Raw genomic sequence first — 27822 nt, 5'->3', positions numbered from 1 at the left:
TCACGAAGGGCCAGGATGTTTTCTTGTTTGTTTCTTTGCTTTTTTCGGATGCTTCTGCTGTAGGAAATCTTTGCTCCTCCCTCCTCAGCTGCACGGCGATGCGCCCTGAATGCGCTTTTGCCTCCGTGTTGAAACTGCCGTTTGCTGCCAACTGCCCGGGATGCAGCCCGTCGTCCTAGTCCAGATCTATGGAGATGCAGCGGCACTGTTTAACGCGCTGCACCCGCTTCTTCTTGGTGCTGGGCTGCTGATCCGGGCAGTTCAGGGTGAAAGTCATGGTGGTGAACCTCTTGGGCTTGCAGAAGGAACAAGACTGGAAGGCACCTTCTTCCTTGCGCACATGTCTGGGGATGTAAAATGAATTGCACTGGCCGTAGCAGAAGCGGTTGATGATGGTGCGGCTGATGCATCCCTCTTCGTGGATGGTCTGCTTCAGAGGCTGTGTCTTGCACCAGTCCCGCTTCAGGTAGCGGCGCTCCGTGACGTGCAGAGCTTCCTGGCTGGACTCCAGAACCTCCTCGGCCGGGACAGCCGAGCCCCGGCCCCGGCCCCTGGAGCCCGAGCCCGGCTGCGGGGGCTGCGGGGGCTGCGGGGGCTGCGGGGGCTGCTGCTCCGACTCGTTGGGCTGGGTCTTGGCGGGAGGCGGGATGGCGCCCTGAGTGGCCGTGCTCTTCTTCTTTGCGTGGACTGGGCTGCTCAGCCACCCCGAGAGGAAGAGCAGGGCGCACAGCATGTGTAGCGACCGGGGCATCCTTTAAAATACAATATAAGCACTTCAGTTTGCATACAGCCATTACCACTGGTGTTATTTCAATGCTTCTCAAATGTATGCCTGACTAGATTAACTGCCTAAATTGTTTAAAAAAAAACAACAACAACAACAGTGGATTACAGTCAATTCTTTTTTTTTTTTTTCCTGTGGATTTGCAGAGAAAGTGAAACATCTTAAATGGTTTCATTATACTAATTGGGAGAAAGGAACGCACAATGCAATGTTTCTATGAGTATCTATGTTTAAAACACATTATTACGGTGCAATTATTTCATAAAAAGGTAATTAAGTCCATCACCATAATGTGTAGTGCATATAAAATGTTATAGTTCAACTTCACCCTGTTGTTTCCCTGCAGTATATTCATTATGTTAAGCCAATGTTGATACTGAAATACACGTAAAATGGAGATTTGCTGTAGGAGACTGGGGGGCTAATAATAATAGGCTTTTTAAATATAGTATTTTCTACATTAATTGAGCAATTAATGCCACTTTGCATATATCATTTTGAAATAGCAAAGACAATATCAAATACATATCCTTAGGACTGCAGCAGATTGATTAATGCATACACAAAAGCCGAAACACCAGTTTGCCAGAATATGGTGATGAGGCGCGTAATAATGATCCAAACTCAAAGGCATTAAATAAATGCATCAACAGAAAGTGAATGTATTGCATTGCCCTAAAATGCCACTGTCTTTTCAATGCTCGGTGTTTCCAACCACTGTTTGAACATCTTAAACATCTAAAGTGTGTGCAATTGCTGCGAATGAAGAGATTTGGAGTTAATCTGACAATTCAAAAGGACTGACTGACATCCTTGCCGCGGGCTGGCGTTGTTTTTAATCAGAGGAGTAAATAAATCAAATCGCATTGGATCCCTAATTGGTCATGTTTGTGGAAATGTGCAACATATTACGCATCTCAGAAGTATGTATTCCTCGCACGACACGGCTTTGATATTATTGCAATATAAAACCGTTAGTTTGACGCACGTAGCCCCGAGCTTTGCACAAGTTTCCTTGGCTTTGCGTCAACCCAAATCCTTTTTTTTTTTTTTTAACCAGGGAGATTATTTTAGCAAAATGAAGGCAGGGCTACTGAATAAGATACGTGCTGTTAAAATAATGTCCTTCCTGACAATGATCCTAGCATCCATAATGGTACATAATGACACACAGACACCTGCGCGTAAAGTAACACTGCAGCATTTAACAACGTTACATTGTATCCAATCAATCCCCCTTTGAGTTTGCACTTCAACGTGTGCGCCACAAATCTTAGACTTGTGACATATCCGCTAGTTACACAGTCAAATGCACTCACCTGTCAATCCTTCACCCACAAATGAAATCGTCTCCGAGAGGTGGATTGATGGCCAAAGTGTCCAAATCCAGAGGCGGCTAGACGCGCAGGCTGGAGCGGTGGGCAGCGGTGAAAGGCGCTAACCAGTCCATAGACAGAAAAGGGAGACTGGTTTTGGGACAAACTGCGGCAGCGCTGAGCTGTCTCTCTTTTAAATGTCTGCCAGCTGAGATGTGCACCACAGTTCCTCCTATATTATTGGCTAGGCACGGTCCAAAGAGAAATCCAAACTATCCGCCCCCTCAACACTTCCTTGAACCCACAGGAGAGACACAGTCTACCGACCATGCACTCGGGCTCGCTTTTTTCTTGCTTGCTTTTTTCCCGAGGGCACCTCCTGGTAACTGTGCGCCCGCCTGGGGGGCCGTTTTCCATCGCAACCACCAATTCTGTAGGAGAAATGGAATGAGAAAGATAGCCAGACTTCCAAAAGCTCTACTCGGCATTCGACTTTATTGAACAGAGCCTCCGAGCTGTCAGTAGGGGAATATGTACTGATCACAAAGTAGCATACAAAGCATATTAGGCTATTTAAAAGCAATTAGATTAAACGCTACAGAGAGAGAGAGAGAGAGAGAGAGAGAGAGAGAGAGAGAGAGAGAAGATTTGGGAAACTATTTCTTATCCAAAAAATGGATTTCCACTACTTTGCCGAGGGTGATTGTGATAAATAAATAGACATTACATATACCCTTTTTAAAAATGCAGGTGGCATGATATAAATCCATTTATTATAACCTACTGTTATTTACATTCTTTATACATTTATAGTAAACCAGATTAATTGCTATGCATGGTTAACTTTTTTTTTTTTCCTCTTTCATGGCATCAGACCATACCACAGTGCTTTAAGTAAAGGATAGAAGAACAATCTAAACAGTATTTAAGCATCATAGCACAGGCAGTGTAATATGACATTTGACTAGATATAGCCATGTGTATGACACACATGTATGTCATCCGCATCATCAGACTTTATTGATTGCTGGCTGAAGGCGTCCCCAAGATGATTGCACTTGTTTCAATCTATATGTAGAGAGCTTTGGAGATTCTTTAATTTATCAGTTGTGACCTATGTTGCAATATCAGAAGTTAGAGGTTAATTACACAGATTTTACTTTAATTAAAAGCAGCCTGTATTAAGGATGTATTTTACATCAAAATAAACCCGTTGAAATATAAACAGCACAGTTCCAAAAGAAGATAATTATCCCGTGTTAAATTTCAACATGTCAATCAAAATCATAATTACGTCATTATAAATTAAGTGGTGCATAAAAAAAAATGAACTAAAACGCAACAATCATGAAGAAAAACATAATTTTGTTTGTATTTGAACTCGGCAGTGAAAAATATCCACACCATTAATTGATGCAGTCACGAAAATCTGTCTTAAGAAATGATGCCAAGACCATTTCCATTTCTTGGAAACCGCAAGGGCATTTCCTATGCCAATTTCTTTCCCTACATTTCCAACTGCTCTGTTTTATTTAAGCTGCTTTCCTGTCAAAAGCCTTGTAATATTTAACAAGTCGCTTTGAAATTAATTCATAGATGTTTCAATACTGTAAGCAATGTCAGGAATTCCTTTCCTAGAGTGAAAATATTTGGGATGCCTGATTTCATAAGACTACATGTTATCATGCATGACTTGATAAAATAATGTAAACTAATTTGGCAAATGTGTACAATTGCTTAAGAGCACAAGCACAATACCCACTTCCACCAAATCAACATTTATTTTAATGAAAACTCAGTTTAACATGGCAAACAAAGCATTGTGCACACTTTTATTTTAATATCAACAATCAGAAAAGCTATTTAAATAATTCAGTTAATCATTTTGAACACATGTATGCAAACATGTTATGTTCCTTGAATTAATCAATCAGTTTTAGCATTGTAATTTGCAAAATGTGGCAAAAATAAAATAGTTTTCTTAGTTGTATCAGGTCTTCACACGCTTTCTATACAGAGCCTCAGCCATCTATTACTATAGCGCCTGCCTCAAAATCTTCAAAACCTTATAGCATTTTTAATGTTCCCATGTGCTCCACATATGGGTAGCAGTTACTGCCCTTTTCTGAGAATCACTCTGCCCTGCACAGCACTACTCCCAAGGATACAGAAACACTTGGCAACACAGGATGCAAAGACGAAATACTGCCCCAAAAGGAGGCATGCATGGCAGGGCTTGGGCATAACCACCTCCTAACCCATAAGCACAGTTTTTCAGTTCAATAGAATTGGTTTAACCTCACACTGTTACATTTGTAAAGCTTTAAATAAAACACTGAACATAAGCATCCACAAGGACAAGGGTGCACTTGAACCATTTTTTATTTACCATATTAGTTAAATCCTACAGTGTATACATATATTTATTATTGGTCAGTCAGTATAACTTACAGGTAAAAGGCCCACCAAGACGTCAGTAGGTATCACAGTAAAGATACAGAAAGCAGAATACTGTTAGATCTCCATATATGCAGTAGACATATATATTTTTAATCATTCATAGATAGTTCTGTCATTAAAATGGTAGGATCATAGGATTCACACAGAGGACATGCTCAGTTGTTATTACTGGTATCTTCATCTGAGAAATGAGGGACAGATTTCTTGGCCACCACATTATCCAGTCTTTTCCCCATCAAATAAGGATTAGGCTTAACACTCTGGAGACGAAAAAAAAGGGGAAATACCATTTTAGGGTTAAAAAAAAAAACACTAAGTGCAGGCTTTCCGTTTACTGTCACTCTACATGATTGTATCACTTTATAAAAAACAATATAGAGATCTCCAGGATATTCATTGTAGAAGAGTTACTGGATCTCAGTTCTCATTTCTGCTTTATTCATTTCTGAGCATCATGTCAAATGTAGCTTCTATCTAAAAGTGCAAATAATCTTCAATGTATGTACACTTCTCTGAAGAAGAACCATAAAAAAATTACCCTCTTTCTTCTTTTAGGTCCACCCTTCATTTTTTCATAAAGCAATTGCTTGTTCTGCAACAGATGAAAGAAAGCAGTCTTTATGTTAATATAGTTTCTATTCTTTCAAATGTCATTGTTTAAAAATTATTCCGTAATGAAGAAAAATAAAACCACAAGGAATGAGCTATTATTGGGTACTAATAAAAAGTATTATAACTTAATAGTATTCCTTGTTATTATTAGAATAATGAAGCACTTGATCTGCAAAGCTATACGGCTGCAATCCTTTTAAAAAGTGCCAAATGCCTTGGCAGAGGGAAAAGGTATGCTGGGAAAAAAAAAATCCATTACCACTGTTTGTTTAACTGATTCCACATAGCATACAAATATAAAAACGCATATGTATCACAAATTAAGATTTACAAAATCTATATTTGAGGAATTAAGAAATGTGTATAAGAAAATAAAGTAACTAATTACAAAAATCTGAGAAGTAGCATCTAGTGGTATAAACATTCTATAGCATGCAGAAGAAATGTATCAGAAAAAAAATACATACACAAACACACACAACTCATGAACAGTTAAAGCCTCAGCTAGTGTTTCCGAGGTGTGGGATGTATCACTCACCCACTTGCCCAGCGCTGGGTAGTCATGCTCTGGGTCAAACAAGTGCTGGTGTAGCTGATACTCCCTGCTGTACTCCGCTACATCAGGAAAGTTCTCCAAGCATCCATCGGCAGCTGTTACCAACGACAGCCGCCAGGCAGAGGATTAACAACTTCAGCTACTACATTATGGGATTAACAGAATTTTGGTTTTGAACAGTTTAGTTTTCTCCCAGCTTAAAATGTAACACTTCTCATGATCCAATTAGACTAAAAAGCAATAATTGGGGTGAGTGGGTTTGCCAATGCCCGAAAATATCTTGTATCAATTTAATTTGATATAAGCTTAGGAAAAATATTGTATTTAAATTGAGAGAATGTTGATTTCTACTTCCTAGCTGGCAGAATGGGGTGTTACAGTAACTGCCAGGAGTGACTGTGCCAGGTTGACCCAAAAAAGGAGTGAGACCATTTAATGGGCATTTTTACAAGAGTCAGAAGAGCTGTTGGGCTGAGCTCCTGCTTAGTGCTGCTTGGCACGGAAACGTGTCGAGAACAAGGTCAAATGCAGCAGTGAAATGTACCGCTGCTGCGAAAACGTACAGAACACAGGAATTTAATACAATATATGTGCCACTTCAGTTTGACCTATAGATTAGCCTGTACTTTTATTGGGCAAGTGTGTGCTTTGTGGGCTCCAAATATAATGCATTCCTGTGAAATCACCAAAAATAGCAACATGTTGCTTTCTATGTAGGTGTTAGTGGTCTTACTAGTAGTTTTTTTTTTAAGCTATGCTTCTAAAGAATCACCGTCAAACATAGAAGTTGGGACTTACAACTATTAGACTAAAATAATTAAAACAAAAAGGGAGATTGGCAGGAACTTATATTTCTAATATACAATGGATTTGGTACTTGCCTGGAGAGTCTAACTCAATCATCAATTGTTTGTTCATGGAGCCTAAACTAGTCTTACCTAAACCAAACTGAATCCTTATTCAACCTAAAGAGCAAGGATTTAGCAAAGTCCTGGTTGATTTTAAAGCAGAAATGTATGAAATGGTGAGCTAAAAGTGGTTACAAAAGTGCAAAAAATAATAATAAATCAAACACTTCCCACATTACAGCTGCCGTGTTGTGAAATTACAGCCTCCAGTCATTGAAAAGCAAGGAAATGTAAAAGAGAGAGGTTTCCAAATCTGGGTTTTTAGAGGTCCCATGCTCACAGGATTTAAAGACTTCATTGGGACCTTTAAGTTTTTATTTTGCTCAATGAGTATTAATCCAAATCACCCTGGAGGCTTGGCCAGGATCACATCTCTCTGACATGACTTGAGCTTGCCAAACTCCAGATTTGGATTGGTCCCAAGCACCTTTCTTGGCCCAAAACAGTGACTGTTATTGATGTGCATGAAAGATTAATTCAGTACAGTCTTACTGGTTTTCTTGCCCATGTCTTGGTCTGGCCATGTCAGGATCACTGTCCGCTTTAGTGTGAATGAGCAGAATTAGGAGTCTTGTGAAGCCCACACATGATGCTGGGCAACCAGTGGTATGGCACTGCTGCTGTCTATGATGCATTTTCATAGAAGAGTCTTTTATTCCCAATGCAGAGGGAACACATAAATCTCATATATTAGGAGTAGTATTTGTATTATTACTGCTGCAACATAATCACTGACTAATACATGCGAAGTAGAAGGCTGATTTCTTTTTTCTTTTTTAAATGAAACCCTTTTCTTGTCTCTCATTTTATGTACCTGTACCAAGTTATGTGCACAGGGTATTAGAAGACTTGGAGACAAAGAACGGTGGAAACGCATCAAGTTATGTTCCCTTCAAACCCTATTTGTAAATCTCAGATATGTTTGCAAATCAAAGCACTGAAATTGGACCGAGTTAATAAAATAAGCATATGATAAATGCCACGGTGGGCATGGTTAACAGGGAGATCTTTGTTTGACGGCCCAGGGAAGATAAACAAATGGCCAAATCCTCTAGTGCATGATGTATTACAGGATCCCTTATCAGGTTCAAATCTAAGAACTGTTTAATGAATTTATGATTCATTGGCCAGTATTGATGGACTTGAACTTTAGCTGTCAAGTTGCAGTTTGCTGTTTGACAGGTAGTGACTTTTAATCTTTTGCAAACAACCTGAAGGCAAAATGAAAATACAAACAATGATCTATACCAGAAGGATGGAGACTTGACTTGTGCACAGTTAGGGAATCAAAAGAAAGAGAAGACTAATTTAATATGAGAACTCATCATGAAGTCATGGAATTGACAGTTGATGATGAATTTACAGTGAAAACAACTGAAAAATGAAGGCAAACCAACCTCTAAAGTCTGTCTCCACACTTCTGTCCAGTCACATTATAAAATCAATATATGGTGTATATGTAATGTAGCAAATTAAGAATCTAAGTTGACTTCCAAAGACATTAGATTAATCTCTAGAGATGGATGCAGCTTCAGTTATGCCTTGAAATCACGGTTGCATTGACTGGAGTATTTAATTGAATGCAGTACCTAGAGAGAAAAACCTCTAATGAAAGTAGTTTTACTGCTTCTTTTATGACCCAATAAATGACAATTCAGGAGAAAACTGCTATAGGCACTAACATTGGTGCTAAATACAGATGGGAAGATTTTTAACTTCGGTCTTCTTCAATTTTAAGGCTTCATGTGGAGTTCAGTTCTGTATAAATAGTGAAATGTGACGTGCCAGTGCTGTACCTGTACCTGTCTTTCCCAGTGGGCAAGGATTGGGGGGGTCTGGATATCCTTGGTCCTCGCTGAAATCCTTTGGGATGTTGTCTCCTGTCAGTTCAGCCACAATATTGGGAATATTCCCATAAGGACCTAGGTGCTGAAGACCCTCATGAGCACCACCTAGCAGTGAAAGAAAACCATTTCAGATTTCCAATGTATACATTTCTAACCACATCACGAAAATTCAAACACATTGAGTAGTTTCATCATGGCAATAGTATGTACAAGAATAGTTTCAGCACTATTTAGAGCACAGACAAAATATGAGCAGGATTATGCAGTAGATCTTAATTTTGAGAAAAGGAATCTGTGCATTTAAATTGATTAAGTGTTAAAAAATTCTCAGTTCAGCGTTGGGAAGAAAGTCTGCACATCACAACTCTGTCTTATTCCTATTCAAAGTATTTCCTGAAAATATTTAATTTATTTCTAAACATATGGCAGCAGTTTCAATCTAAAATCACTACAGATTTTAGAGCTGTTTGGGGTAAATATCTATAATCTTTCAGGCAGCCCTGTCATTCAAACTTCTATGTAAATATGCCAAAAATACTTCTTCCCCAAGTGCTTTATAATCAGAGAGCTAGGGAATTGACCAAACACTAAACAGGGCCAAATTTCCTGCCAAAACTTACATTTTTTTTAACAGGAATAATAAGACTGCCAATGGTATATAGGAGGTATTGTCTATTTCTCTCCTGGCAAAACCATTCAGTTTACTTGAGTCTGTGCAGTGTTGTACAAACAAATACAAAGTCTGTAACATTGGAAGCTTTTGATAATTGAAAAGTCAACAATACGAATTTCTCCCTTTCACAGTTTATATTACATGACTGCAACATATTCAACCCAAAGATAGAAAAGTGTTTAACATAATATTAATAGTAAGTTTCACACAAAGCCTGCTCATGAAATTAGCTGCAGAGTACACATTTAAAGTGTAGAAGAAAAAAATATAGTTTGATATTAACCAGAACCCATGGCAGCTTCTTCTCAGGGTACAGGGATACAAATCTGTATTGTAGCTTAAAAATCATAAAAATGTACGAACATAGAAAACTAGACAGATTTTCATAATTTACTATTGAAGGGTTTAGTGACTCATTTATGAGATCAGTGTTAATTGTTCACTACATTATTCTGCATCACAGTCCAATAAATTGGTAGGAAACTTTAAATTCTACCATTGCCAAATCTTTCAGTAAAATGTCAAATAAAATCACAATTCACATCTAAATATTGCTTTAACAGCCTGAGCTGTGTAGCACATATATGTCAGCATCTCTTTTTTAAATAGTAAATTTAGAAAAGAGCAACAGACCAACAAAGCTAGTTTCATTTTTTTTTTTTTACTTCTCTCTTTAAACAAATCATTGAACTTTGCAAATCTGATGGTATGTGTAAGTATGGGGTGTGGGGGGGGGGAAGAAACATTCCCGAGAGGAGAAAAACAACTGAAATAAGGTATCTAGCGACTCTGGCAGGCCACCGCAAAGCCGTTTGAGAGCTTCCATACAGTATTCCTTCTGAGTTGGTGGTGTCATGCAAACATCGGGGACTGCCTAATTTTGAAGAGGCCACAGCACTTACAAACGAATTACTGTTCTTTTGTTTCAACATCAGTTCCCAAGCCACTGCTCATTTTTTTTGCTGAACTAGTCGTAAAATGCATTCTTCCCAGTCTCAATGACAGAAATAATTAAAAATAAACAAAAACAACCATTGGTGTTCTTTTAAAAAGGTCATTTAAGCTGGGTACCCTTGGATAGAATTTGAGTTACAACCATTGTGTGTGGACTGTGGGATCATTCACACAGAGTTGTTTTTGTAGACTAGATTCCAATTAAGATAAAAATAAATTAACACTTTGCAGACAGTACTTTATAATGCAATCTGACGTTTTTAATGCTCATACAGTTTTAGGATGCCTCGGAAACTACATTGGAGTTCTCCTCCATGATGAAACCAGCTATAATAATGTGATAGAGGTTCATAAAAGTACTAGTTGCAACATATACAAATAAATAACCTGTAGTTGTCAATATTATGGCTTGCAAATTTAACGCATTTAATCTGAAGACCTTGAAGAAAACAGGTTTCTAGTTTTATTACTATGCCCCCTTGTGGCATTCATTTGTACTTCACAGAACAAAACTGGTTGTTATTCTGTTGAAACCGCATGAGCCTGAGGGAACGTTTATGAAATTCAGAACGTCAAGTTTCCTATAAGGTGACACTTTTTCTTAATTCTATTAAACCTGACTGATTCTGAGGTATATTAAATCACTACATAAGTGTATTTTGTAGATGTATTAAGCCCCAAGGAAGGGAATTCTAGCACAATAATTTCAGCTTCAGCTCAACACTGCAGATTAATATTACGTGAAGACCAAAACTGAACGCCTAATATACAAAGAGAATCTTGGAATACTCATTTGCTGTATTGATGGAATCCCAATTACCACAGATCAATGTAGTTAATAAAGGTTTTAAAACATTAAATCAAATAATGCATATTATCCTAAATAAAGATTTTCCCTATCTGTATATTTTGACATTTATTGAATTCCAGTATACAACAGCTGTTTAAGTTTTTTTATTTAATGCAGAGAGCAGGATTTTCTTAAGCACCATTGTCCCCCAAACAGTAGCTTCCAGGAGCTTTGGGAGGCCTCAGGCAGTGTCACATTATCGTCCTATAGATCGGTGTAACAGTGTGGTGACAATGGTCGTCCACGACTGTCTCTACAGTGCTAGACAGTCCCATCAGGAACCATGCCGTCTCCGCACAGATCTGAAAGTCTGGCAGCTGAGCCCGTCCCCAATCAAGAGACACACCACAACTGGTTCAGCTTTCAGATGTATTCTGGCTAGGCACAGACACTTTAACGGCTGTGAGAATCTTCCCTGTGGGCAAAATCCTTAAAGCTGCTGTTCTCTCTCCTCTCTCTAATGAAAGTGGTCAGTCAGCACAGACATCCTTTTATCTGGCTGCCTGCTTATACTATTAACATCTAAGGCATATAAAACCTAAAATCAATCATAGATCATTTAACCGTGTTTAAGAATTAATGATTGCTGCATATTAAAATTATTAAATCATTGGGAAAGTAGCCAAGTGCAAAATCACTTTTTAAAACAAATGTTATATTTGGAGTAAGAATTTATTTTTGTTGATTCTTTTTCAACACTGCATATCTCTTTTTTAACCCCTCTCCTTTCCAGGCATAGATTTTTTTATATAGTAAAAACATATTTGGGGTAAGGTGAACACCTGTAGTTAATTTTTAAAAAGTAAATGATATTGAGATGCATGCAGGGCTTGGCATCTCCAAAGCTACCTGATCACAATGCACAGCCTTTACCTTTCATCTTCATGCAGATATCAAACAGGGATTTACAAAACAATGCTCTCTCATCCAAAGGTCAGTGCTCAGAGGGGTGTTATTGGTGAAAGGACAGATGGAGTTACACACAATTATACACTGCTGTACCCGTCTATGACTCGGTAATTATGGATTTGTTGTCATGACTAAATTCCAGTTAATCACAAAACACTAATCTGTTTTCAGATCTGTTTTGGGGGGAGGGGGTTTTGGCGTACAACTATTTATAAATCTTTTCAACAAACATTGTATTCTTTCTTGGTTTTCTGTCTATCATGTCCTGGTGTGACGCTTCCTCTCCATTATGCTTTACTGCAATTGTTCCGCCCATGGCCTTTTCCTTTAACATTTAATAGGAGAGCCACACCCAACATCTCCCATTTTGTGTATACACACACACACACACACCTCTGGAAACAGTTACATTAGAGTCCACTGCAAAATTATCAGTTTCTCTGGTTTTACTATTTATAGGTATTTGGTTTGGAGAAAATTAACATTTTTGTTTAATTCTGTAAACTACCGACAACATTTATCCCCCCAAAAAATATGAATTGAATGGAATGGCTGCCATAAATGTAGAGATGCTGATTTAAGAAAAAATTGCAGTGGTCTACATTTTTCCCAGATAGCTTTGCTAGCCGACTCAAAAGTCTCGTATTTTGCTATAACTATAATACTAATTAATCATCATTAAATTACATCTATCTCAGTAGTTTATTGAAATTCATCTATTACCAATTTTGATATGTCGATTCAACATGTTATACAAACCTTTAAAATTACCTTTGACTTTATCTATTTATATTTAATATTATCTGTGACAGTATCACAGCAGGGGAATCCCATTAATGCAGAAAATTGAAATGTATCACTTGAACAATTCACCCAGCAAGGCATTATAGCAGTCACTAACTATACCACACAGATGAGCTGTATGATGGGAAGTACTGTGTCAAACCTAAACAATGTGTTGCGATTATTTTTTGACTCGTAAATGAGAAGAAACGGTCCTTCACTGGACCCTATCGATCGTTTTGAAGAGCAACCCATTCCCGATAGGAAGTGTTTTGCCCCAGCCCGTTTGTGCATGAACGTGAATGCTTCAGGTCACATCTGTGTGCGTATTTAGTCTGGTACCTTCGATGCTCTGTGGTCCCACGATGTTGGTGGCCTGGTGAGCAGGGTACTCCACCCTGGGCCTGGCGATGCCCAGCTGCTCCATGACCCCATGCAGAAGGCGCTGGATGTCTGCCTCCGACACCTGGTCTGTGGTGCGGGGACTGTGGGCTGAGGCCAGGGTGGCCCAGCACAGCAGCACACCCAGCGCAGCTCTGTGCAGAAGGGCCGCCATCGACGATGTAGACGGGGAAACCTATGAGTTGCAGAAAGTGTGCTAAGAAATCTGCACTCATGTAAACTGTGGACTCTGTTTTCTTTTTTGCTTAATAACTTTTTAATGCATCAGATTCTGCAGTAGTTGTCCTTACTTAAACTTTAGATTGTTTTGCTTTGTTTTCATGCTTGAGCGTTTAATCCTAATTGTAACTGGAACAGGTAACTGGAGAGGCATGCAGAATATCATGCAAAACATTGAATGCAACAAATGACATGGGAAACTAGCATTTATTAAAGGATAAGCTCCCAGTAATTTGGTTTGTAATGTAATAAGTCAAAATCATAGCAGATGTTCTCAGCTGATGAACACACAATGTATTAAGATGTACTGATGATACGAAAAGGAGGAAACAGGCAGGCAAAGGTTAAGGACTGAATATTGTTGACAAATGTTTCTATTTGAAAAGGTCTAGTGCTCTTTTTTTTTGTAATGTATTTTAGGATTGTTATGCCACAAAAAAAATTGTCATATCAGAGTGGGACTCTGTGTAGAGTGTAGATTTGTATTTCCATTTGTTTCTAATAAAAAGGTAAAAATGTTTTTTCTTTGAGATTCTTTGCTGCTGTTTTTACCTTCACATTATCTTCTGGGGGAAAAAAATGTATGCTTTGCAGAGGAAGGATAAACTCATTCAACAAATACAAAATCCATTTAAGTATTGTTCTTAGAAGACAGACGTATTAAAATGTGCCACTTATGTTACCTGATAAGCAACTACTGGAAATCAGAGAGGACAGATTTTTTTTTTTAACATGCAAGATTTGTAAAACTTGAGGGATCAATAAATTGCCAAGTAACCTATTTATTCAAAAAATAGAAGGGTGGGGTGAAATACTGCCTTTGAAGAAAGAAAATTGCAATTATGTACGTCATTGATTAGTAATTGTCTAGCTGAAAAAGCAAGGCTTTATACGTAGTTTTGCACTAGTATATAGAATAGGACTTTTATGTATTTATTTTTATTTCACTTTATGGAATAGTCCATTTAAGAATGTTATTATATGCCAATGTCTTATACAAACTAGCAATTTCATAATGAATATTAGATATTGTCCCTAATTCCTTAAGACTATAGAAAGGACATTTTGTAAATAAATACAACAGACACCACTTTAAAGATGGTAGCAGTGGCCTTACACTTTCAGAGTATTGAAAATGTGATGTGGCTTTCTCGTTTTAAAGTACTGCACACTCACACAATCTAGTAAAAGTTGAAATCGTATTTAAAATATTCACTACAATACTCATGACGTTTTAACACAGCCATACCTATTCGCTGTGTATTGTATCAATATGATGTTTGTAAAAGGCCTGCGTTAAGGCCACAAATAGGCCATTGCGTAGACAGGTTCAAAACAGTGCACTAAATACGCAGAGTAATAATATACAGATAAAACGGTAGAAACCGGTATCCATTTGTGCTGACCCTCCAGTGACGTTTCTATAACATACCCTAATAAAGCCGGTGCAGTCATTATATGGAAAAGGTCACACGAGTGGCTTACCATCGGTAGAGAGGAGCAGGTAGCGGAGGATGGCGGAGAGGATGCGGCTCCGCTGGGATGGTACCGAGGCTCCCTGAATAATTGATGCTGTTGTTAAGGCAGCCCGGCTCGGCGACGTCACGCCTCCTCATTGGCTGACGCTCACACGGGTCCTGATCTGTCCAGCTGCGGCTGCTGCTCGAAACCCGTGTTGACTACGCCTACAGCGACAGCCCTAACAAACAGTGTCCCTCCGTCACCTGCCAGCTGCACAAGAAAGCCACTGCGCCGTGCTTTTGCATTGCCGGAATGGTTTCTCCTGCTTAATGTCAGAGCCGATACCCAAATGCAGACTGATATACGTCAGGATCAATACATTTTTAATGCGCACATTGTTTGGGATGTGACGCATCTCTTTCCATGAGGGCGATCCCCCCTGTTGGTTTAAAGCACATTTGAAATGTCGTGGAGATGCATATTTATTGTAACACTTGCCTTCTGTGCAATATAACAAGGCAGGACTTTTCGAGAACACGCTGCTTATGCATTTGCTGTTTTTGCTGCATTTTGCACTAGGCAAAAAGCAGACTTTATTAGAGCATAAGAAATGTAAAAGCTTAATAGCGATTTCGCAAATAGTAGAAATTGTACACATAGCGAGAAAGTTTTATCTATACTCTTTAAACCAGGGGTCTCCAACCCTGGTCCTGGAGAGCCCCTATCCAGCAGGTTTTAGAGGCCACCCTTCTATTGCCAATTTATAAACACCTGGAAGTATTTCTTTCTGATCAGTGAAGCTTTGGTTTGGTAAATTCAGGAATTTAGAAACAATTGGAGCAATTTTCAGAATACCTTCAGCCTCTCAGAGCAACAGCACCCTTGGTTCATTTGCTTAATAACTCCCATGTGTTCCTAGTATTCAGAAATTGGTTATTTTTAGGGTGACCTGTAAGATAAAATGGATTGGGGCTCTCCAGGACCAGGGTTGAAGACCCCTGCTTTAGACTGTCGTTTGATCTGTGACATTGCGTTTTATACTTGTTTGTTAGAGCAGCAACGTCTGGACTGCTTAGAGGAATCAAATCGAATTGGAGAGAAAACAAAATGCGTTCAATTTGCATTAGCAGGACTCTCAAAAATAATAATCGATTAAAGCTTAACCCCGTCGCATCGCCAATACTACACTGACAAACAATGGTCTGTAGCTGTCCACACAAAGGTTTAAAAGTAATTCATTTGGTTATACTGACTAGCAAATTATAAAAACACGTTACACTGGGAAGCATTAACCTTGGTCTGGAGTACCACTATGTCAGCAAGTGTTTCTTCCACCTAAACACAGCTGTCAATCTATTGGAGATCATTAAATTATGAAATTACATTTTAAGAGCTCATCTGGAATAAAACACCAGAGAGACACGGGTTTCTACAGGTTTGAAAACCAGTACTTAGATAGTATCTAAAATTATGTTTAAATTCAATATTTGGATTACTGTTGTAACCAGCAGATGGCTAAAAAGAGGATTCAAATCTATAGCTCAGTAAAGTGTTTTGGAGCCAAATTCAATCTGTTCACTCTTCAATTAGCCATAAACAGAAGAGCCATTTAACTGTGTTACATAAATTGGAGAAAACAGTAAGAAGTACTTGAGCTAAAATACTTTAGGCAATTCAAGAATATTGACAGATACGGAGACTAACAGTCACCAATTAAAAATATTACTTCATGTGTGAAGTGATAAAGCCTTTTCCCCCCACATGCATTTTAACCTTGGTTTCATTCAAAACATTTAATGAAACAAAAAAAACACAACATTTACTTCCAAATTGTATTGAAAATGACAGACAGTATGACAGCCTGGGGTAAGGTCACATGTAATACTGCTAGTTAACATTCATATTGTTTTTTTTCCTTATCTCTCATTCAGTTACTAAAACAAACAAACATACAAGAGTGTGTAGCTTCCAATAAAATAATAAAAAAATCTAATAAAAACTAATTTAAAAAAGCAACAAGATTTTAAAATAGCTTACTAAATAACATGAAATTAACTCATTTTTATATGATGTGCTTCAGCTCAAGGGAATTTAAGGCTAAGGCACATGACCCTTGGTCCTAAAAACAAATCACTTAAGACTCTTATTCAAACTGCAACCTAAAATCTACCTGACAGACTCAACCGTTTCACTCAGAGAAGTAACATGCATCACATTTTCAATACTCATGATCAACCATCCCATTTTCATTGACACTACCTAGTGCATAATTGCATGCCCACTATAGACAATTGACAGGGAAATATAAACACACTCCACGCTTTTACAATGAACAAGCCTGAAAAACACCCCAGTGTTACAGTAAGAACAGCATTTACAAGTTAACAATAAATTAAAATGGTAAACAATTTTCAAGATCTGTTTAAAAGAAGCAAGAGCTCAATTGCACATATCAGGAGGTCAGCGGTACAGCAATTTAGAGATCTATAGGTCTTGTAGCATAGCGAAGTCTGCCTTCGGGTAAAGGATTCTTAGGCGAGCCTTTGTATCGAGATTTATCTTTCTCTGTGATCTGATGCAAGACGGACTTCTCTGGGTTGGTCTGAGCACGACTATTACCATCACCTTTGGATTTCTGTGGTATCTTGTTAGTTACATCACCAAGAGCAGAAGGCTTTAAAGGATGGAGAAAGCTTATCCTACGATTGGGTTGTTGTTTGGGTTCATTCTGAGAGGTTGAATCTGATTTCGGTTCTGCAGTATCCAAACGCGGCTTTGGGTTTTCTGGCATCTGCAAATAGTGCAGAGAATTAGAAGAGAGGCCACTTTCATGACTAACTGATTTGACCATCGGGGACCCAACCTTTGTAGGACAATTTATGCCTCTTGTTCTTTCCCCCAACATTGAATTTATTCTCCTAACGGACTGACGCACAGGCGTACGCTGGAATTTAAGTGGGGATTTCACCCTTTTTGGCTTAGGTGTATGATCAGTTAAAGAAAGCACATTAAACCGCTGTATGTGATCGGCCACCCTAATATTAATATTTTCTGGGGTAACCCCCACTGGTGGTCTTTTCGGCGCACACTGTTCGGGTGTTGTTGCGGCTGCAATCTGCTGAACCTCACTTACAGATTGAACTGGGGATTCAGGCATTTGAACACCAAGCATGGAAGGAGTGTGTGGTGACTGCACCATTACCGAGATAACTTTGTCAGGTAATGGACTGCTGATGTCAAATGCTTCGATCACTTGGCTTTTAAGAGTTCCAGCATTACCAGACACTGCGCAGACATCAGCGGAGTTATTACAATGGAACACAGCTTGCTCTTCCTTCTGTGGAAAAAGGGACTGATCTGTTGCAGAGATGTCACTGCTTACCAATAAGGGAGGTAACTTGACCAGGTCTCTCTCAGCAAACATAAGTTCTGGATTTTTCACAACATCCTTTTTAGTGGATATACACAGACTGCTTTCCTTTTCATTCAGGGCAGTATTCTTAAAACAAGTCTCTGTTAATAGTGTCAAAGTGTCATTTGTCACGTTTTCACAGTCATTTGAGAGCGTTTTCTTTCCTGAGGAGCTGCTTACTTCAATGAGTGAGCGCAAGTCACTGCCTGATTCTGTGAAAGCCTTTTTGATCTTCAATACAGTGGTGCCGGTCACAGTATTTTCATCCTCCGTAAATGAGCTGTTATAATGAAGGCTCTCAGCATTAGAAGAACAGAAGGTCTTAGGAATACTAGCAATGATCGGTGGCTTTCCCGAGACCAAGGCAGGCTCAGAGTAATAGTTGTTGTTGAGGTATCTACCCATGGGCGTTTCTGAGCAGGACTCATTGCCGAACAGCGGAGGATCCACAGGGCTGGCTCCATTCCAGGATGTCCGATGTGCCACCACATCACACTGAGGGGTGAGGAGATTCTCTTCAGATTTACTCATGTACTTGGAACCTAGGAAGCAAATCACAATTTCAGTTATTACAGAGACATCTGACATTTCATTTATATTTCAATAAGTTTTGAGGCTTGCAAAAAGTGCATACATTTAAGTATTTACATTGTTATTAAACGTATGCACAGCAACCATGTGATTTAATTTATTCTACATTAAAATGTATTCTTATTCAGGAAAAGTAAACAAATATGGACTATGAAGACTTCTAAATAAGCTTTCAATAATATATAGAGGATAAATAAAATGAAAGTGGCAATCATTTAGCATTATATAAGTTTTATTATAATTAATTGCACTTCCTGTTTGATCTAAACATATTCTGAGCTTTAATGTTAAATAAGAAAAACCTGTCAGATACTTACCTTTCCTTGTGCATTTGTTTCTTATGATGACTGGACTAAAGGCAGTATCTTTTGATGACTCAAAACTGGTGTCACTTTCCTGAGTGGCAAGACGCCAACCAATGTTTTCTGATCCTTTTGGTGCCGGAAATGAATTTGAAATGACAGTCTGTAGGAATAAAGGTAGCTCGCTTTTAATTTTGTGAAGTAGTGTGTTTATGGGATGATTATTCATATTCTGTAACTTCTTCAAATAAGGTGTTATATAACAATGTAATATAATGTTATGTTATATAATAATGTAACGATATCCAGTTATTTAAAATCAGATTATCATACCCCTTAAAGACTCTTTACAAAATCAAAATTATGACTTATTCAGCAGAATAAAGATAATATATTTATTTAGTCAAAATACATGTCAGTATAATACATTAGAAATGTATCCTTACATAGGAAAGTTACAATTTCTCATAATTACAGTATACACCAAACATTTCCCACACCAATGTTTAGAAGCCATAAAATTAACATGCAAATAAAACTGATATTACATTTTGCAAGTCATTTTTTAATGTTAAAAAAATGTAGCTAATCTTATAATTAGAATAGAGAATGACCGCTCCATAGAGCAATGCTTGCAAAGAAACAAAGTGTACAGTTTTACAAGTAATGAGTTGGAAAAAAAAAAAAATTCAAACCACAGTATGTCAAAAAGCAAGGGAATTTAAGGCACATGACACTTGGCCCAAAAAACAAATCAATTAAGACTCCATTATTATTCAAACACCCTAAATTCTACCTGACAGACTCAAATAATTCATTCAGAGAAGTAACATGCATCACTTTTTCAAAACTCATGATCAACCATCCCATTTAGAAGGACGTCTCATAATTAAGACAAATACTAGCTTTAATAATTGGCATGTTAGGAAACTAAAGTGCAAAATTAAGTAGATTCTTAGAAATTATCACATTAATCAAGTAGTATTGCTTTAGTGTTTTTTATTAAAAGTCAGTAACCTATTATTCTTGCACTGTTGTCTCTTTTGGCTTCCAACTGTGCAAATAGTTTTAAATCTATATTTTAAGTTTTATTTTGAAAAATAAAAACAGCTAGATAAAACAAACACCTTCAGTCAACCAGGGTTTCTCACAGAAATTTGCATAGGCAAGCCGATCTGATACTAAATTGTCGAGCAGAGGTGCTCGTGGATTGTCGAGCAGGTGGGCAGTGTTATAGCGGGTTGCTTGCAGGGCTTGATTATCCGTGGTGAAGCATGCGATTGCGCTTAAAAAAATGTTTTGCTGTACACACATTTGGTTGGCCAGGCAGCACCAATTTTGGACCACCACTGCGGGAAACCCTGATACAACAATTAACATAATAGGATTTACACACTAATTCATGAAGGTTTTAAAATGTATAAATTGTTTTATTATTTAGTAAAGAGACCACTTTAAATCTTACAGTAGCTGCCTGAAGTAAATTCTTTGTTCTATCAAGTATCATATGTATTACTCTGATGGATGGAATTAAATATGTAAACCGTTTTTTGGGGGAAACCGAAATAGAATAATCAAATGTAGAGTTTGTTCAATTATAGAAAGCATTTTTAAATTGTTAAAAGAAAAGATTTGTACTTATGACATGGAAGAGTCAACCACTTGGATGTGGACTTACAAGATCTCTGCTGCTGTTTTTGCCAAGACTGAACCGGAGACGCAGTGATTTGCGTGCCGCTTCTTTTCGACTGACTCGGGGAGAAAAACAGCCCGTTTTTCCTGATTCCACTCTGAGACAGTAAAATCGGTAAAAATTGTTAGTGCCAATACCACAGAGAAACCTAAATTATTGAATTCTACATTATACTTCTACATTGAAACCAGTAAATGTGAAGCCCTTCACAAATTATTCCATCTGCTTGTGCTTTGATACATGTCCCTTTTGTAATTTAAAATGGGACCAAGCAAGATATTTCAAAAGAGAGTACAGCACATTTATGAATTAAACTTCAATAAGAAAAAGGGGCAAATTATTTGAAGCAATCCAGGCCAAACACTACTACAACCTACACTTTGTACATGTATATGTTTAAAGGAGTGCTCTTCTATTTGTCTTCACAGTCTTCTCCGTCAGTTAAATTTGGATCATACTAAGATCTATTGATATGCAACTCTTCACTCAATGCCAGAAAATTCTGTCTCAAACCGCCACCAAGGTTGGAAACATCAAGCTGAATGAACGCCTACCGGTTTACTTTTTTGTAATCAAATCTTTTGCTTCTTCTTTTTGCAGAACTAGCAGGTTGTCTACTCCCACCAGCAGAGGACACAGCGCTTTGTGCCGAGTCTAAAGATGTGCAAGGACTTCCGTCATTGTACAGGCCTGGAAAGAGAAGGAATAAAAACGCAGTGACAGTGGATGAAGTCAGCAATTTCACATTGTTATATGAACACTACTCTTGCATTCGGAATTATTACATTGCTCCTGCCACCATTACTCAGGACCATGCTTGGGTGGAACCTCAATGGATTTTTTTGCTTTCACTTACCAGAGTTCGGAGTTGAGCCGCCACCAAATAAGATGTTTGGGAGTAATTCCAAGGCAAGGTTGTGTTTCAAAGACCTCCTCTTCTTGTTTGAAAACCCAAAACTCTGTGGAGCATCGGTGGGCAGCTTTCGTTTGGAATTTGGAGTGAGTATCACTGGTGTGACGGATGAACCAACTGTGGGAACGATGGGACAGTAAGTAGGTAAACACTTTGTAATGCGGTCTCTATACTATATTCACTATAGAACAAAAGGAAAATAGATATGCCTGAAGACATTTAATCTTGTTTAATCTCGTATTTAAAGAAATAATGCAGAAAGTGATGAAATGCCTGTTCAAAGTTAGATAACTGAAAAATATCAATCCCCACTCAAAGTTAAAAACATGCAGGTCAACAGCAACACTGTGCCCCATTTACTTAATGCTTTAAATGTGGCCTGATGTAAAGGTTATCCAAAGCCTACATTAGTATCACTGTGGTCTAAAAGGAAGCAATACTAATTGAGAGCAAGCTGCAAATGCAACTACCACTTTGTTTGCAGAGCCAAGAAAAGCAGACACCAACTGTTAATGAAAATGAAACTAGGAGAAAGCTAATTTCCTGATGTTATTAGCCCAAATCTAAGGTGTTGGCTTTTCCACTTTCATTCAGATCGATTGAAATGCTATTTCCATGTTTCTATGCTCTTAAATACACTGAGAAAGTAGGGTAACATACTAAAGCAAGTACAGCATGGATACACTATTCTAGTCCCTCCTGCCCAATAGATTCATATGCTGATTAATGTCAACAACTTTGTGGGAGCTCAACCATGGAGCAGCCAGTGGTTTAACACACACATTTTATAGTATTACATGTAAATTAAACCTTTCCACTAAGTACTCAGACACATTTATGGCGATACGGCAGTTCCATTTAGGCCTGTGTAAGTGATGAAATGTGCTACACATAGCCAAATAAAAAAACAGGCAAAATGCAAAGATGTCAAGCATAGTAGAAAAGCTGACAATGGAAAAGCAATATTGGCAGGGCAACTGCATTTCACAATTGCAGTAAAACATTTCTAAACTACCCTTCCTCATATTCTCTATTTTAATGTTTTGACAGGTTAGAATTTCACTTTAATCTGTAAACTGTTTTTGCAGAAGCAACTAGATTAATTATACAAATCCAAATCATATGGAGTTGTTAAATTTTTATAAAGCAAAACGGATAGTTTGAAAATGTTGAAATGCAAAGCAATGTTCTTATTGTGAAATGCAATTAATACATGTTCAATAGACTAAAGCAGTGATTCTCAGTCCTGGTCCTGGAGTACCACCTACCCTGCTGGTTTTTGTTCCAATCAAGCTCAATTACTTAATTGAACCTTCACTGAAGTAATAATTTCATAAATCAGAGCCTTTAAGTTTAAGTATAACATTTTATAAGGAAATTATAATCTTATTAAGGAACCAGCTTTTTATAAGTTACACAATTTAAAGTCAACTAAGATATAATCAAATTACTTCAATTAAGTAATTGATAGCTCAGTTGGAACAACAGCAGAGTACATGGTACTCAAGGACAGGACTGAGAACCAAAAGACTAAAGGATGCAAAATGCCTAGACCTAAATGCCTACCTGGTCCATCAGGCTGGGGGGTATGTGTGGGTGTTCTATTAGTTTTTAACTTATGCAGTGCTCCATTAACCATATCTGGAATGCAAGAAATCCAAAACTATCAGGTTATAACGAGAGCATTATACGACAGCATCGAGTACTTTTACATGGCAATTTTTTGATTTTCATCATAAATCAGAATGTGCTATTGGGTGACTGAGGACAGAAAAAACAACCATTCAGAGCTTAAAAATACACTATGAAATAAGTTTAGATGAGCAATTAACCAATTAAGATTACTTAAATACATTTAAAACATTTTAAATAAACTCTTTTGAATGTCAATCTGTAAGCACAGATCACATTGTTTCAAGTTAGAGAAAAACATGTTTTCATTATGATGACTAAACAATACTCAAAACTTTTTCATGCCAGTCTCACCTCCAACGCTCCTCCGCCTCCTCCTTTTAACACCCGATACCTCAGTCTCGCATTCTCCACTTTCAAATGAAGGTGTTGCAGCACCAGTTTCAACTCCAAGCATTGCAGGAATCTTCTCCAAGATAAAGTCGGGTACAGAGCCTAAGAAAATCATTCCATCAAAGTCAGCTACAATAAATGTAATAGTTAAAGCCTTAATGTCCACCAGAGGGGGCAGTGATATAAATTTAAATGCAATTTAATGCAATTTAACTTACTGAATAATTGAGCATTTTCAATGAAACAATGTACAACTGCAGCCTGCAGTTTAAGACGTTTCTCTGTGGTTGCATTCATCTTTTCATTTCCATCACCAGAATGCAGGAGATTTGGGGCAAATATCACTGCAAGGTTCCCACTGTCCATCTTATTCTCTGCAGACCTGAAATAAAATAGAGCAGAATAAACCTTACTCATGAAAAAGCCTGATTTAGGGATTACAGTGCAGGCTATTTAATAGTGCTCAATTACATTCAAGTACAGTTCTAATATGAAAAATGACCAATTATTCAATACCCTTCTTGGGCAGATGAGTTGGAAAAGAGACTGACCAGAAAAGGCTAATTTCTTGCTCACTACAGTTAATAGTGTGTAAACTGCTGTATGATAGTCATGTAAAGTAATTACAGAAAATCCAACAATGGTTAAACATCTCAGTTTTCTGTAATGACTAAGGCCTCATATATTCCTTTAACTTTAAACCCCATTAATGCAAAAGTAATGGGGAAATACTTAAGGAATATATAAACATGGCTGAAGGAGAACTCCGAGCGACATTCTATTAGCACAAAACAATTACTGCAATAAATTAGAGATTTTAAACTAACCTTTGGGAGACAATTTTGAGAAAATTAAAAAAGTAGCGCAGTGCACGAGAGGCTCCATCAGACAGCATGCAAGACAATAGTTGTGTGGCGGTTGTCCTCTCTTCCTCCAACAGCAGCTGCTGGGCCTTCAGAAGAGCCTCATGCAGCTCTGTGGGAATAGCTGGTTCTGGCAACTCTCTGAAAAACTGCTTCAGAAGACCGGCAACATCACAAGGAAGAGATGAAGGAATACAGCTCTCTCCTTGGTCCAGTTTAGTCTACAGAAAGACATTGCAGACGATTAATCAACAAGTGACATTACACCCCTCTCCAATTATTCGACAATCCCAAACTCCCCCGCCTACCACAATTATGTCCCACTTACCTTAAGGGTTTTAAGACGGACAACTGAGCCAGATTTTCTGAACAAGCCCTCCGTGTGAACATGCTCCATGAGGCATTCACAAGCATCCAGCAGAAAGCTAGAAAACCAAGTGAGACCATATTTCATCTTAACACTGTACATCTGTTCAACCTGTTAAAACGGTTTCCTGAATGGACAGTTTTACATTGAGTGCAGTGGAGGTTGTATGGAGGTGTTGAAAGTTTATGGTGAAATATTTGCAGATTGGAGGGAATAAAACAAAATGGGATTTAGGAAGGTGGATCTTTGATAACATCTCCTGTTCAAAGAAAGGTGTAAAGATGCATGTGTGCCTACCTAGGTACTGATCCATATTCAGCAGTGCTGGTCTGTGGTAAAGAATCCAGAGGCACCCCAAAAACCTGGCCCTAGTAGAATGAAATAAAATAAACATTAAGTATTCATGTATTAATATGATTTGTTTTGAGAGTACTGGACATATTCCCAAACTGCAAACTTCATGAAACATATAGATTAAACTATAAAAATGCTGAAAAATCAATGTTATAACTGCTGTAACAAAGGGTTTTCAAATTAACAGGACAGTATAACAAAAGTACATATACATTACAATACATACAAAAAGAAGATTCCTTTCACAGGGAGCAATCAAAGGCATACTAGTTCTAATGGCTTTTCTACAGCTGTCAACAACATTGATCTTCCAGTTCAACTAAAAATAATTGAATGTGTTTTTTTACAGTGACTGCTTTTCCCTGAATTGCCATCTTTATTTATATACAATTAGAAAGTGCTTCACAGGCTTCCCATGACACAGCCACAATTTTGTTTTCAAATTCATACAATTGCAGACATTAGCATGAACACTAGGTGGCCCTATTTGAATACTGTTCATACTTGACATTGTATCGTGGGCATTCACATGCAACCACTGTGGTTGTATTTTTATTCTTGAAGTATTAATATTGCTAATGGCTAGGCATGCACAAAAAGTCAATCAGAAAAGTAGGTTTTAAAAGCCTGGAATATGCAATACTGTAATAAAACACAAATAACATGTATGGTATTAGGGTTCTCTCTCTCATTTCTCCAGTGATCATGTGCCTGCACGTTTTTTTTTTTTTAAAGCATGAAAGCCTAAGGCAAAAGCTCAAACCACCTGGCTGTATCCGAGGTCTTTATAGATATCAGTTACGATCAATCCAACACTATATTCGTCTCCTACATAAACAACTCGCTACGATTAACACTTTCATGCAATTTAGCTACAGTAAAAACGTGCGTGTACTGTATCGCCTTATTAAAAGTAACTTCCTCTAATCTGAGTAATGTGATCAAATTGTAGTATTTTTGTTTCCTTTCTGAAAATTAAATGGAGTTGCATCTTATTGTTATGGTCTGTTTTTGCAAAATCAACCAAAAACACATCAGAGCAGAACAAAGGCCTACATTCAACACGCATTGCCACAAGAGAAAACGAATTGTGTTTACATTGTAGTCAGTTATGGAATTCGTTATTATACGTTCCAGTGATCAAATAAACACAAACATTAAAAATAAAAACTTACCGGATGGCAGCTGGTCAATTTGCTGCTGCTGACTTTGCCTTTATTCCAGTGCTTGATCTTGATGCCGTAGATCCGCAGATGCTGCACAACAGCCAACCGGATGACATTTCTATCGCAAAGCTTCATTTTTAAGATCGTGTGTCGTGAATACCGTCTATGTCTGCGGTGTATCTCCTTTACGTTACTTATATCCCTTTGAACTAACCAGTCCTTTCTTTCTTGATATTCCTGTTCAGGTCCCAGATCTCTCTTTCTATCCTGCGTTGTAATTCAATTTAAAAATCCGCCTGACCCTCACCGGCCCACCATCTCTCACTTACAACAACCCTCTTTCACATACAAGCATCCGTTACGTTTCTCTTTCTTCCCACCTCAACTGCACATCTCTTCAAATTAAAGTAATCTCATTACACTAGTCATTATGCAATAATATAATCTAGATTTACTATTCTATATAAATAGTCTTATTTTTCTACGTGTAATTAGTAAACACCCCAGCCATCTTCCTGCCCCTCTGCTGCGGTCGAGACGAGCCTTTCAAACGGCGGCGCTCTCTGCATCCTTGCCTCTGATAGGTCGGAAGCAATTCAAATGTCAGGACCCCATTCGGAGGGGTTGTCCTGTGCAGAGCCTGTTGAATTGTAAACAAGTGAAAACCAAGTAATTATAGTTTTTTATTATTATTATTATTATTATTATTATTATTATTATTATTATTATTATTATTATTATTATTATTATGTAGGTGAGTCGTTGTGTGGTGAAACTGGTTTCAACTTGATTTCTGTCATTTTCACAGGTTAACTTTGGCCAGATAATCATGCAGGAATGAATGCAAACATGTGAGGATTTCATATAAACTGAATAGTACAGTAGCCTATTCATAATGCCAGGCTACGGGAGTAATAACCCGAGTAATTTAATAACCCGAGCAACTGCAATTACAAGAAATAAATAATAATTAAAAAACAAAGAAACATTTTTATGATATAAAAGTTGACATCTTCACAAACAGCTATTTCATAAACAGCTATAATAAAAACGTTGTGAGCTAAGATGATCAGATTTTAGATTAAATTATTAATTGTGCAGGCATGGACATCCCATATATAGGTTCATTCTTAGTCTTCATAATAATTAGTATGCTTTCAGAATATTGATTTTAATGGCCTATTTTATATATCGAGGGGGGGGTGTTGTATATTGAGTTCATAACCATGTAATTCATAGTTGTGGATCTGAATTTACTTGGACTGAATAGAGAGTACAGTGTCAGGTAAATCAGTAAATTATTGTTAATAATAATAGATCAGCTGTTTACATAATTTAAAAACAAATCTGCTGAAACATACCTAAATAGATAATTCACTATACTACCATAACAACAGGATTT

The 27822-nt window shown here is 37.7% G+C and overlaps 2 protein-coding genes across 2 annotated transcripts in view; both read right to left on the bottom strand.

Moving 5' to 3' along the window:
* LOC136717086 (gremlin-1) overlaps positions 1-2401 on the bottom strand; it is a 3415-nt gene extending 1014 nt beyond the window's left edge. The window contains exons 1-2 of the mRNA XM_066694555.1: positions 2104-2401; positions 1-752 (exon numbers count right to left, since the gene is read on the bottom strand). The exon at positions 1-752 is cut by the window's left edge and continues 1014 nt beyond it. Of these exons, the coding sequence (XP_066550652.1) occupies positions 176-751 (576 nt within the window). The 5' untranslated portion in view covers position 752; positions 2104-2401 and the 3' untranslated portion in view covers positions 1-175. The remainder of the gene's footprint in view (positions 753-2103) is intronic.
* Positions 2402-4464: 2063 nt separating this feature from the next.
* LOC136717401 (rho GTPase-activating protein 11A) lies at positions 4465-26969 on the bottom strand. The gene is made up of 18 exons (XM_066695018.1): positions 26430-26969; positions 25198-25268; positions 24862-24958; positions 24498-24754; positions 23889-24052; positions 23632-23772; positions 23212-23286; positions 21589-21762; positions 21287-21422; positions 20718-20829; positions 19055-19202; positions 17214-18688; positions 14759-14845; positions 12995-13229; positions 8439-8588; positions 5711-5823; positions 5099-5152; positions 4465-4820 (listed from the first exon to the last, which is right to left on the bottom strand). Exons 1-18 carry the CDS (start codon positions 26553-26555, stop codon positions 4716-4718), a joined length of 3720 nt encoding a protein of 1239 aa, XP_066551115.1. The 5' UTR covers positions 26556-26969; the 3' UTR covers positions 4465-4715.
* Positions 26970-27822: the final 853 nt, after the last annotated feature.

This window comes from Amia ocellicauda, chromosome 21 (assembly GCF_036373705.1).
Source record: "Amia ocellicauda isolate fAmiCal2 chromosome 21, fAmiCal2.hap1, whole genome shotgun sequence".
Taxonomy (NCBI): domain Eukaryota; kingdom Metazoa; phylum Chordata; class Actinopteri; order Amiiformes; family Amiidae; genus Amia; species Amia ocellicauda.
Note: the sequence above shows the minus strand (reverse complement) of the source record. Positions and strands in the feature narration are given on the sequence as shown.

Coding starts and splice junctions, on each gene's coding strand:
- LOC136717401 (XM_066695018.1), bottom strand. CDS start 26,555: ATGAAGCTTTGCGATAGAAATGTCATCCGGTTGGCTGTTGTGCAGCAT. Junction 24,755..24,861: donor TCCGTCTTAAAACCCTTAAG/GTAAGTGGGACA, acceptor GTCTTTCTGTAG/ACTAAACTGGACCAAGGAGA. Junction 5,153..5,710: donor ACCCAGCGCTGGGCAAGTGG/GTGAGTGATACA, acceptor CATCTGTTGCAG/AACAAGCAATTGCTTTATGA.